This window comes from Myotis myotis, unplaced genomic scaffold, assembly GCF_014108235.1.
Source record: "Myotis myotis isolate mMyoMyo1 unplaced genomic scaffold, mMyoMyo1.p scaffold_m19_p_12, whole genome shotgun sequence".
NCBI lineage: Eukaryota > Metazoa > Chordata > Mammalia > Chiroptera > Vespertilionidae > Myotis > Myotis myotis.
Window position 1 is genome coordinate 10,211,018 of NW_023416316.1, and position 13,353 is coordinate 10,224,370.

At 54.6% G+C, this 13,353-nt stretch overlaps 1 protein-coding gene across 1 annotated transcript in view; it reads left to right on the forward strand.

Annotated features, from left to right (window-relative positions):
* The window catches only part of PAPPA (pappalysin 1), a 220,002-nt gene that overhangs the window by 179,861 nt on the left and 26,788 nt on the right, over positions 1-13,353 (forward strand). The window contains exons 18-19 of the mRNA XM_036329823.1: positions 4,528-4,675; positions 11,237-11,346. Coding sequence (XP_036185716.1) covers positions 4,528-4,675; positions 11,237-11,346 — 258 coding nt within the window. The remainder of the gene's footprint in view (positions 1-4,527; positions 4,676-11,236; positions 11,347-13,353) is intronic.

Below are 13,353 nucleotides of genomic sequence, written 5' to 3' on the forward strand. Positions count from 1 at the left end.
GGGCCACGTCCAGTCTCAGGGTCGTCCAGTGCTTGCCCACGCACCCGGGCTTCCTGGAGGAAGTCAGAAACATCACCCATGTGATGTGAGCAGTGGGCGGGATCTCATAGTGTCTCCCATTCCATCCACTTATTCTATCAATGGCACCACTGGAGCCCAGAGAGCAGAAGGGACTTAGCCAAGTCACCCAGCAGGTTACTGGCTGAATCAGGTCTTAAAGCCTCAGATCTCCTAACCGAGTCATCACACAAGCCACGTTTTCCTGCCCAGGCTGCACCTCGCTTGCAGGAAGTGAATGCACGTGACTGGGAACAAAGACCAGTAATTAACAGCAGCTGCAATTTATTGAGCATCTGCTCCACACTGGTTGCTGGGCTAATACTTGCAGTGGTTCTCAACCTTGGCTGCACATTAGAATCACCTGGGAATCTTTTTAAAATCCTGATTTCTGGGCCTCACCCCATAACAAATTGTTCCCTGCCCTCTCCTGTAGCTCTCCGCCTCCTGTAGGACGTGTTGTCACTCTGTTAGGGGTGGGGCCACAACATTAGTAACAAAGAAACAGAATTTCCGGAGGATGAGGCCCAGAAATCAGGATTTTAAAAAGATTCCCAGGTGATTCTAATGTGCAGCCAAGGTTGAGAACCACTGGCTTAGAGAGACGACTGTGTTTAAGCCCCATGACATCTGGCATTGCTGTCCCATTTCACAGACCAGGGACCTGGGGTTCAGTGAGGTCAGGTGCTTTGCCCAACTTTATACAACCTGGATGTGATAGAACTGGTGATCCTGTGGGCAGCACAGGCTGCCTCCAGAGCTTAACTATTTCAATCCTGCACTGCACTTCCTGGTTCCGCCTTGCCCTGATGCAGCCACATTTCTCTCTGCAATTATTTTATTTGTATTTCTACTAAATAGAAGAAGTTTAATTCTCCATCTCCCTCCCCTCCCTTTCCTCTCCCCTCCACGCTGGTAAATTCACAGACACTTACAGTCAAGGGACCTGGCCCCAGCATTGGCATCTACAGGACTGGCCACATCACTTCTCCATTCTTGCTGCTGGCATTTCTAAAACATGGGTGATGGTTGGTTCATTCTGAAGTACCCTTAGAGACAGTATACCAGAGTGGTTAAGAGTCTTAGCTAACTCTTAGCCTGAATTGTGTGCCAAGCTCTAAAAGCTTCACTTAGGTTGCCCAGCCGGCATGGCTCAGTGGTTGTGTCGACCTATGAACCAGGAGGACACAGTTCAATTCCTGGTCAGGGGCACATGCCCGGGTTGCGGATTCCATCCCCAGTGTGTGGCGTACAGAAAGCAGCCAATCAGTGATTCTCTCTCATCATTGATGCTTCTATCTCTCCCTCTCTGTGGCCCTGCAACTCAGGTATGTGCCCATGACCAGGAAGCAAACCTAGGACTGGTCTGTGGCTGATGCTGTGATCACTGAACCACACTGGCCGGGATGCAATGCTTTTTCTTGCAGCTGTATATGCAGGCTCAGAGAGGCAGACTTGCTGAGGGACGCTTAACCCTCTTGAGGATTTCACCTTAGAGTGCAAAATGGTGCGTTCAGAGCCAGGTGCTCCAGTGGTCTCGGGTCTTCCCGTATTGGATGCACAGTCAGGTCTTCTGCGGTCCAACTCACATCAAGGACCTACTCCGAGGATCTTCAGCAGGTGGTAGGCAAGCCCTGAGTGCCCCAAGATCTAGTCCAGAGGAGGGTTTGAACATCCACAGAGGCTCCAGAAAGTCTGCTGTGCAGAGGGCGCATCAAAGGTGTGGTGGTGGGAAGCAAGAGCAGTGTGCTGGAGGGGCCAGGTGACCAGGAGACTGAAGGAAGGACATGCACGTAGCAAGAGGTGGGGCTGGACCTGTTGTCTGGGTTCCACCGTGGAAGCCCGGGACTGCCAACCTGGGAGCATGCCTGGTGAGGAAGGCGAAGGCACCTTAGCAGAAGGAGTCTTCTTAAAGCAGATTTAGTCAGCAGCACAGAGTGCCAGATGAACTGGGCAGGAGAGAGAGACTGGAGGCAGCAAGACCAGTGCCTTCATGCTCCCGCCTTTTATGGTGGAGCCTTCCCGGTTTGAAATTCCCCGAGCAGATTCCAGCGAGTTCTGATACATTCTCTGTTGCAAACTGAGCTCCCCAGCCAGCTCTGGCCCACGTAGTGCTGAGGTCTGCAGCCCTGCAGGGGCTGGAGGCCAAGTGCATCATAGCCTCGGGCCAAGGCTCCAGGAAATTGGGGTCAATTTCCTACTCCCCTGGGGGCCCAGCAGAATCATGGGGCCTGGAGCCTGGGGCTCTGGGAGGGAGAGTTGGGGTTCTCTGGAAGCCTCTTAAACTTCCCCTGTGCTCACACAGAACATCTCTGGTGGACTATGCAAGTCGGCCCACGGCTACATGCTGGGGATGGGCCACCCTTCACCCACAGACACAGAGATTCCCAACGCCATTGGCCCCTCCTCGTGCCGGCCCAGGAGAGGCCCAGAGAGGGCCCCCCTTTCTCTTCTGAATCTTGTCTCCTTGCAGCTGTTTTCCCAGATGGGAGCTTCAGCCTGTATTAGCCCTTCCAAAGATTTTATTTGTTTCCTTGGCATGCACTAATTCATTCATCCCCTCATTTCTTCATTCACTCACCTACTCATTGATTTCCTCATCCATGTGTTCATTTTTCTTCATTTAATAGCCAAGTTCATTCCATAACTCTATTCACTCCACCTTTTGTTAACAAACAGGTCTTGAGTGAATAGAAGAAATATCCTTTGAGTAATGAATGAGTGAATGGAATGGCCAGGACCTATTAAAGGTTGCAGAAGGCCCTGCAACTGCACAGGTGAATAGGGCACCTTCCTAGACCTTGGGGAGCTCATCATCTAGGCACAACAGGTGATGCGTGTCAGAGACCTTAAGGCAGTGTGCTCTGCACAATGAGGAGGCATTAAGACAATGGCTTGTGCCAGATGATGATTGTGGGCAGGAGAGGATAGGAAACAGCAGACAGAAGGGGCAGTGAGCACAGAGCATGGCCGTGTGATTCAGCTTACAGTAATACAGTCAATTTAAACGAAAGTTCAAGGTTGGTGATGGTGCTGCAGGGAGCAAGGAGCAGGAGGATGAGGCAGAGTTAAGGCTGGGCACTCTGGGATTGGACACGGGCCTTTCAACAGGTTGGTGCCCTGGTGAGCATGGTTAGCACCTCTACCTCATGTACTTTCTCTCCTCGTGACCTTGAAAGAGGGAGAGGATACATAGCTTGTTCTCAGGCAGATGGACCCCTGGGCAGAAACCACCCACGGTTCTCTGTTTCCAAACATAAGCTGACATTTAAGGCCCCACACCTTACTGGCCTTACCAGCTCAATCTTCCCCCATTTTCTTTCTTGGGTCACAAGGCTGGTGGGGGTGGGGTGGGGACTCTCCACTGCTAAATATACGTCTTTGCATTTGCACATGGCCTTTGGCCTTTTAGAAATGTCCTCCCATCTCTGTGCTGCCTGTGCTTGTATGCATCCTTAAAGACTTATTTCCATATATCACCTCCTCTATGAAGCCTTCCCTGCTTACCCTTGCACAACCGGTGACTGTCCCCGTGTACTCATAGCACTGTGACCGAGCACAGTCACACTGACATGGCTGGCTGCTCACACCACTGTCTTTTCTTCCCCGGCTCAGTGGGACCAGATACTGGCTCACTTTACTTTGGGCCCCACAGAGCTGGGAACAGAATGGGCACTAAGAGGTGCTCCTTGAATTCAGAGGCAGTTCTGAGGTTTCTACAGAGCTGGACTCCCATTAGAACCTTGGACACAGAACGGGGTTTGCAGGAAGGCCTGTGTCTGCAAGCTGCGTTCACCTCCGCGGTGCAGAAGGTGGAGGAACTGAGTATTGTTTATTTTAAAGACTCTAGGGAGGGCACAGGTCAAAGCATCCCCATGCCAGCTTCTTGGTACCTTCATTGCTGGGATGAATGGAACAGATGATGAGGGAGGAAGGGAGGGAGGGAGGGAGGGAGGGAGGGAGGGGCAAGAGAAAGCTTCCCAGCTGGGCCCAGGCAGCGCTGCGAGCAAATGGCAGAGGCCTGGCATGGGATGTTCTCTCACTGCCTGCGAGGAAGCAAGCTCTGGTGTGTCCCTGCCGCCTCACAAACAGTCCCGGGCCCGTGCTCTCACTCACTGTATGGGCTGGGGTGCACTGGGGCCTCTGCCTTCTCAGTTAATAAAAACAACCAACAAAACAAATCTCTCTGATTGAAATCTCTGTAGGGACACTGAGCCAGGAATTAGGGAGCCTGGGAGTTAGGCTCTCTGAGAAGCTTTGGCCAGTTCAGACATGGAAAGGGGTTTGCAGAAAGGGCCCACACTGAGCCCTCCAGTTTCCCCGTCTGTAGGATGGAGGTATTACCAGTGGAGGTATTACCAATGCCATCGGTGCCACCAGTGTTAACAAATTGCTCTGATTTCCTTTTTTCCTTGAGAAGCTGCAGTTGAGGGTGGTGTCTTGGTCTGACTGTGTTTCCGTGGTGCTCAGGGCCGGGGGAGCAACGTCATCCACTGCCGGAAAGACGGGACCTGGAGCGGCTCCTTCCACCTCTGCCAGGAGATGCAAGGCCAGTGCTCGGCCCCGAACCAGCTCAACAGCAACCTCAAACTGCAGTGTCCTGAAGGCTACGCCATAGGTAGGATGGGCGCATGCGGGCAGCGTGGGAGGGGCGAGGGCTCCGGAGAGCCCGGGCTGGTGCCTCACCGGGTAGCTGGGTGCCTCTGCCCTGTGGGGCCCTGTGGGAGGCCCTGGGGAAAGGGAGCCGGATGCAACCAGGCTCCTTCCTGGATGCGGTGGGGGGGGGCGGGGGGGGGCGGGGCGTGTATAGCAGGCTCACTTACACAGGGCTCTGAAAGAGCTTGTTGGGCACGAAATGATATTGCAGACAGAGCAACCATGTGGCAGCAGGAGGGAGATGAGAAGGCAGTAGTGGTTCAGTGTGGCTGCCTTTGTTATTAATCTTAACATTTGCATAAGTAATCACTCATGAGCATCTACATGGGCCAGCACTTAGAGGCGTTATGTCCTGTCCTCTCAGTAACCTTCAACAACTGAGCAAATGGAGACTTAAAGGGAGAACAGAACCCGCTCCAAAGCCCGAGTTCTTTCCATGGCGTCTCGGTTGCCTCCAAAATGAGGATAAACAAATAGCAGCTTCAAAATACCATTTGCGAGGTGATAGGCCAGTTTGCAAAGTGCTCGCGCAAGGGAGGCAACCTGGGCTTTGATGCCAGGCATTGGCCTGGTGGGAACCAGGAGTCTGGACAGACACATTAATCACCGTCCTGGGGCTTTCTGGGGAACGGGGTGTGCTTGGAGCCGGAGCTCAGCCGAGGACAGTGATGCTGACCTTTTGGGCGGATTCCCTAATTGACCATGATGAAAAGCCCGGGGAATTGAATGTCCTTTCTCATGGCCAGTGTGATTTATGGGACAGTCACCCGGCATGTCTGGAGCAGAAGGTTATCTGTGCACACACTCCCTCCCCAGCACAGCAGACCCAGCCTGTTCTGCACCCAGCAAGATGAGTGACCACTTCCTGAGAGCAGGGGTGGGCAGGGCCTGAGCACCCTGCTGGAGATGGACGCAGCCTCAGAGCCCAGAAGTCTGCACCTAAACCTAGAGGAGAAACCAGCGCTCCTTCCTATAGTCAGCCCTGCTCCTGCACGGTTGCCCTCTGTGACAATTCAGAAGGCACTTTAAGATCCTACAGAGCCCTGGTCCAAAGGGCCTTGACACGAGGCTTGCAGAGAGGTGGGGTCTCATAGGGCTTGCCAATGTGGACATTCTAGAATGTGGGGCAACAGGTGAGCAACAGCGAGTCTGTTGGCTGCTCCTTCCCGTCACTGCTGATGGATGTGCACAGCTCTGGACACTACGTCTATGATGGCGTCCCTACCCCCAACTTAGGATATGCAGTGAACATTCAGTCACACTCACGACTGGCAGTAAGCAAAACACTGATTGAGTTACTTTATTTTTTAAAAAAAAAACCAAACAACCTATAAAAACAGACTTTATGTCTACACCCACTGGCGTATTCAAATATATTCATACATGCATAAATAAACACAAGCACACATGTTTGGGAATGAAATGTAGACCCAAACACACACATCCTTCAGTAAACTCATGCCCAGCACGTACACATCAGCCAAATACCACACGAACACAGCACCCACACAAACACATCCACACAGGCACACGGAGCTCAAGCTCACACGTGACACATCAGAACACACACATTACAGACACAACCACCTCTTAGGCCCCAAACGTATCAAACATACAGAAAGATGCACAAAAGGCAAACAGAGCTCACACCACCATGCACACCGACACATCTCCTGCCCACCTTATGCATATGCTGCATTCCCACATCACAGCCACACATAAATGAGCCGCAGGGCCCCGCTCTGCTGCCCTCAGCACAGTCTAGTGGTGGGCGGGGTGGCAGCAGCATCCCTTCACCCATGAGCTTCCTCATGATCAGAGCCAAAAGGGAAGGAAGTCTGCCTGACCTTGGAAACTGAACCTCCTTCCCTCCCCTGCAGTCCATGCTCCCACTGCCATGCAGATGCCCTTGATGAATGGGTCGGTCACCCAGGGAGGTGGGGGCACATAGGGGAGCCTGGCCAGGAGAAGAAACGGGGCACACTGAGTGAGAAGGAAGAGGGAGGGCAGGGTCCCTGCTGGACACCCAGCTCTTCTCCCTCCTCACCTCCTGGGGACCAGCTCCCTCTCCCTCCTCACCTCCTGGGGACCAGCTCCCTCTCCCTCCTCACCTCCTGGGCTCCAGCTCCCTCTCCCCCCTCACCTCCTGGGCTCCAGCTCCCTCTCCTTCCTCACCTCCTGGGGACCAGCTCCCTCTCCCTCCTCACCTCCTGGGGACCAGCTCCCTCTCCCTCCTCACCTCCTGGGGACCAGCTCCCTCTCCCTCCTCACCTCCTGGGCTCCAGCTCCCTCTCCATCCTCACCTCCTGGGGACCAACTCCCTCTCCCTCCTCACCTCCTGGGCTCCAGCTCCCTCTCCCTCCTCACCTCCTGGGGACCAGCTCCCTCTCCCTCCTCACCTCCTGGGCTCCAGCTCCCTCTCCCTCCTCACCTCCTGGGGACCAGCTCCCTCTCCCTCCTCACCTCCTGGGGACCAACTCCCTCTCCCTCCTCACCTCCTGGGCTCCAGCTCCCTCTCCCTCCTCACCTCCTGGGGACCAACTCCCTCTCCCTCCTCACCTCCTGGGGACCAACTCCCTCTCCCTCCTCACCTCCTGGGCTCCAGCTCCCTTTCCCTCCTCACCTCCTGGGCTCCAGCTCCCTCTCCCTCCTCATCTCCTGGGGACCAGCTCCCTCTCCCTCCTCACCTCCTGGGCTCCAGCTCCCTCTCCCTCCTCACCTCCTGGGCTCCAGCTCCCTCTCCCTCCTCATCTCCTGGGGACCAGCTCCCTCTCCCTCCTCACCTCCTGGGCTCCAGCTCCCTCTCCCTCCTCACCTCCTGGGCTCCAGCTCCCTCTCCCTCCTCACCTCCTGGGGACCAGCTCCCTCTCCCTCCTCACCTCCTGGGCTCCAGCTCCCTTTCCCTCCTCACCTCCTGGGCTCCAGCTCCCTCTCCCTCCTCACCTCCTGGGGACCAGCTCCCTCTCCCTCCTCACCTCCTGGGCTCCAGCTCCCTCTCCCTCCTCATCTCCTGGGGACCAGCTCCCTCTCCCTCCTCACCTCCTGGGCTCCAGCTCCCTCTCCCTCCTCACCTCCTGGGCTCCAGCTCCCTCTCCCTCCTCACCTCCTGGGCTCCAGCTCCCTCTCCCTCCTCATCTCCTGGGGACCAGCTCCCTCTCCCTCCTCACCTCCTGGGCTCCAGCTCCCTCTCCCTCCTCACCTCTGAAGGCCCCTCAGACATCATCCATCCCAGGTGGAGCCCCTCCCTGGGGAGAGCCCACCTCTCTAAGGAGAGGGACTTCATCAAAAGCCTTGTAAAGGGGTGAGGTCTGTGTGGGACTTGGGGGCTGGAGGGCACATCTGGGGCCGCCCAGAGCCAGCCCCCCAGCAGGACAGGGAGGCTCTGGCAGTGAGGATCTCTCATGGCTACTGCCACCAAAGCTGCCACCTCCCTGCTCCTTGGGGAAGGAGAGGCAGGCAGGGGCCTGGTGAGATCACTGCTCTGTGATGATGCCAATTAGGGCTCATATATCACAACACAGCAGCCTGGTCTCCAAGCCCAGAGCTGCCCAGGCGTGGGGGAGGGGAGCGCAGAGGAGAGAGCACAGAGAAGAGGAAGTAAGACAGGCAGCAGCACAGGGCGGGCCACTGCCTCCTGTGTTGACCAGAATTTTTCCTTTCTCCCCTCTTGGGATAAGACAGCTTTGGTCTGTGTCTCAGAGGCTGCCCCTTCTTTTTTTGAGAAGCATTTTATCCTGGAAGCCTAACGTTGTCCTTGCTCTCTAGAAACTCCAGGATGGATCTCATGACAACCACCCAGCTCTGAGCTTCCCCCACTGCCCAGCCAGTGTCCCCTTTATTCTCATCGCTCGTCTTTGTTCGCATTCCCCCCATTGCTTTCTTCTCCTCTGGCCCTTCACCTGCCTCTGTCCCCTTCGACTGCCTCCCTTCCTCTTTCTCTGTGAGGCTCCATTATTTCAATCGCTGGGCTTGGAAGTCAGAGAGACAGCGGTTCTCATTCATGGTCCTGGACCACCAGCTCTGTAACCTGAGCTCTGGGCACCTGTGAAAGGGGCGTGAGGGCACCTCTCTTAGGGGCTGGATGTGCAGAAGGAGCAACCTCTGAAATGCACCCGCAAGGCAGGTCACTCCCCCTTCTGGGCTCAGCATCCTGGTGCGTAAAGTGAGGAGGTTCTAACCTGTCCTGCACCTGCCACCCACCCTCGCCTCTTCTTCACCCCCCATGCCTCTTCCACTGAAGGGAGGAGAAGCTGCAACAGGAGTTCACGGGATAAACTAGGCATGCACAAGAAGTGTGTGTGTATGCACACATGTCCATATGTATGTGTATGCATGTGTACAGGGTGGGACAAGTAGGGTTTCGTTTTTTAATAATTATTGATTTCAGAGAGGAAGGGAGAGGGAGAGAGATAGAAACATCAATGAAGAGAGAAAATCATTGATTGGCTACCTCTTGCATGCTCCCTACTGGGGATCAAGCCCACAACCCAGGCATGTGCCCTGACCGGGAATCAAACTGTAACCATCTGGTTTATAGGTTGACACTCAATCACTGAGCCATGATGGAGTTGAAACACAGAGTTTATTCTTGTATTATCATCTATTAACTAGAGGCCTGGTGCACAGAATTCATGCACGGGTAGGGTCCCTAGGCCTGGCTGGCAATCAGGGCCATTCGGAGCTGCCAGCCAGGGCCTTCCTTCATTCCACACCATCCCCTGGTGGTCAGCACACGTCATAGTGAGTGATTGAACTCCCAGTCTCCCGGTCTAACTCCTGAGGGGACACTGCATATTAGCCTTTTATATATATATAGATTATTTTATTATTTTCCATATGAACAACTTTAAACCTACTTTTGCCCCACCCTGTATGTATACACATTTGGAAGGGAGGCTTTAGAATGGCTAATAGAATTATATATATATACATACATATATATATATATATATATATATATATATATATATATGTATTTTTATACACTTTTATATATTTATATATTTTAAAGAATTGTCTGTCTCTTGTGAACGCATGGTGTTCTGATGTTCAGGGTGGTCTTGGCACCCAGGTGGGGAAAGGCCTCCTTAGGGCCCTGGTCAGATCCTCACCCCTACTCTTTGCCCACATGAGTAAGCACCTTTTTGGAGGCCTGGGACATGTCCTGGGATAGGACTGATTTTCAAGAGACATCAGAATGTGTGAGGTCAGGCCAGACCATGAAAGAGCCAAATTAGAGCCAGCTTGCCATCCCACAGCTAGACAGCTAATCATCTTCAAGGAGAAATCTCTGGACCGAAGGCTTCAGTCCCCATTGGTCATCCATGCCTTCATTTTTTTCAGTTCTTTGTATTCTTTTCCATGTATTCAGTCATTTATTCATTCATGCACCCACTCACACACTCACTTCCTTCTTCATAAGATACCTAAGCCCCTATTCCTCATTCACTCCTTGTGTCATGCATTCATTCACTTATTTCTTCCCCATCTATGCGCTCATTGCCTCAACGTCTCTTTCATTCATGTCATAAGTCCTTATCGAGTGCCCGCCATCTGCCATGCACAGTGTGCTGACCTTGTGGAGCTTACAATCTCACAGGGTAGAGAGATACTGACAGATGTTAAAAGTCCCCAAGCCAACCGGAAGTGGTAGTGACAAATGCGGGTGCTGTGAGGGGGGTTTGGCCAGTCAGGAAAGCACAGAGGTCTCCTCTAAGGAGGCTGGGGGTCTGAAGGGTCCTGGTAAGGCACCATTTGAAGAAGAGTAGAAGGCATGAATGCAAATCCTGTGCCAAGAAAAAGCCTGGGGCTGCAATCATCGCTCACTCGGCTGGTGCTTATTAGCAATCCCTGTGTGTCAGGCAGCAGGTTAGGCTCAGGGATGAACCTACCTTGTCCCTGCCCTCTTGGGGCATCTCTGTAACTGTGGAAGGGAGACACGGGGGGTAGGGCCAACCCTGGAGTGAGACTCCTCACTGCTGAACACTGCTCCCTCCGCTGCACACATGGGGCGGGCTTCTTGGAGGACATAACCTTGGCCTTGAAGCCAATAGGACTTGACTGTGAGAAGGCAGATGGTGGGATGATTCAGGGGGAGAAAATGAGAGCAGGACAGAGGAAAGGATGTGTGGGGCTCAGAGGGAAAACCAGGCGCAGGCCAGTTGGACTAAACAAAGTGTGAAGGTAGTTAGTGGGAGATGAGACCATGAAGGCCGGGGAAGGGGGTTGGACCTTGCCCTGGATATGGAGAACCTTGGAAAGGTCTTCAGGCAAAGGAGGAACAAGACCAAACTGGGCTCGGGGCCGATGCAAATGGCAGTGGGCGCCAGCTGAACTGGAGACGAGAGAACAGTCAGGGAGAAGAGGGGCAGCCCTGCTGGGGAGTTCCCTCCCTCCCACTGCCCGCAGGGTGGGCAGCCCAGTCACTGGGGGCCAGAGAGCGGCAGGGCCCACTCTGGGAAGAGCAGCCCTGGGCGTTAGGAGACTGGGGCTAAGTGGCCAGCTCACACTCTGCTTCCCACAGGGTCCGAGTGTGCCACCTCCTGCCTGGACCACAACAGCGAGCCCATTATCCTGCCCACAAACGTGACTGTCCGTGACATCCCTCACTGGCTGAACCCCACGCGGGTGCAGGTAAGTGACAAGGGCTGCCTACCTGGGCCTAAGGGGAGGAAAATGCCCTTGTCGAACATTTGTGTTGCCTGGGTGCTGCACTCATCGCTTTACCTGTGTTACACTGTCACATGGCCACACCTCTCTGTCACAATCACTCTCCAGTCCTTAAATATTAATACTCTGTTGGGTCCTGTACTTAGGACCTATGCTTTCCTGTCCCACTGAATCCTATGACAGCCTAGGGGACTGATGTTTCTGGTTACAGAAGAGGAAACCTGGACACAAACGCATGAGTAGAGAGCACAGAGTCGGGTCACACACGCACTCATGAGAGAGGTGCTGTCGGGCTTCTCAGTGTGAGCTCTTGGAAGCCTTCTACATGCCACAGCCTAGATTTCTGGCATTGCTTTCCTCATTTGGTGGAAAGCAATTAATGCGCGATATGGGAAACTAGTAACACTTACAGTTTGTGAAGCACTTACTATGTTCATGTGCCCAGTCCTGGCACACAGACTGCATTTAAACCTTGGAATGGTTTTGTGGTGCAGGGTGGGCAGCACTCTCTGCCTTCTCGGCCATGGACTCTGAGATCTCCGGAGTGACAGCTCGAACCCAAGCCTGAGCCACATGCCCTGTTCTACTCAAGGCACCAGGCTGGCTTGCCCAGCCAGACCTTGGAAGCCCCACCTCCTGACAGCCAATGGCATTGCCCATTTCATTTGGGGGCTGGCCACCCCCACTTCCTTTATGTGATCAGTCAGGGGCCCTCAGAGCTGATGTGGGGCCGCTCTTGTCCTCTAGGGCAGCATGCATCCCAGGCCACAGGAACCGGCTCTGGGCACTGCCCTTCCCCTGAAGAAAGTGGGAGGCAGAGGCTCTGGGGTGCAGGGCTGAGGTTCAGCTCTGTCTCTGGCCCAGCCTCCTGCCTGGGTGCTGGGAGGCCTCCGGTCTGCCCACCTGCAGATCGTGCCCCAGATAGCTGGGAAGAACCCGATACCAGGTGTCCTGTTTCTCAAATGAGAGGATGGCAGGATTGTGAGGGCTTACTCAGCACTCTGGGCCTATGGACCTGGCGCGGGACCTGGCCAGCCCACCTCTGCTGCCCCGTGCCCCCAGCATTCTCCTCCCCTCCCTTCCCCTCCTCTTCCTCTTCTGCTGCTCTCTGTGCCATCTCCAACTTTATCTCCCTTTCCTGCCTGTTTTCCCTGTCTTCCCTCTCCTGACAGGACTGCCACCTCACTCTGCCTCCCCCGCCCTCTTTCCCTCCATGTCTACCCCCTCTGTCTCCCTGGTCTCTGTCTTCCTGCCTCTGACTCTCCCACGCACCCACCAGGCAGCCCTGTTTCCCTCAGCTCACACTCCTCCAGCCCTTTTCTCCACTGGCCATGCCTTTCGCCATCCCTCACCCAGGGTCACACAGGAGCAGAGCCCGGACCATGATCTCAGCTCCTTCCCTCCGTGCCTCCCTCTCGATCCTACCCTGACTCCCACACACCCACAGGCAGGGACACACTCCCACACAGTGCAGACCCAGGGGACCACTCACACCTGGGACTACGGGGCTCCTTTGCCTGGCCCAGACCATGGTGCCTTGGCCCAGCTTCCACTCAGGCCTTTGCTCCGCACCCTCCCCACCCCAGGTGAATTCCCACCCCTCCCTCTGAGAGCCTGGGGCACTAAAAAGTTCAGTTATAATTCACTGTGAAATAAATCCAGGGATTTGAAAGCCTGCAAGCCCCCTCCCCATTTGCCCACCCGCTGCCTGCCTGCCCCAGCCCCCACCCGTTCCCTGGTTGGCCGGCCTTTATTGATGCCGACCTACCAAGAGAGCCATAACGAGGTTCAGACCTCCACCGGTCTCTGGAGGCCTCATTATCCAGGAGGAAAAAAATGTGGTAGAAAAAGGGAGGAGAGTGAAGGGCAGAGATTGATGATTTCCAGGAATACGGCAGAAAGCTGGCCTCTGCTGCACACTTGCCCCTTGTGTGGCGAGAGCTGCAGAAATAGAGCTGCTGGTGCGGGAGG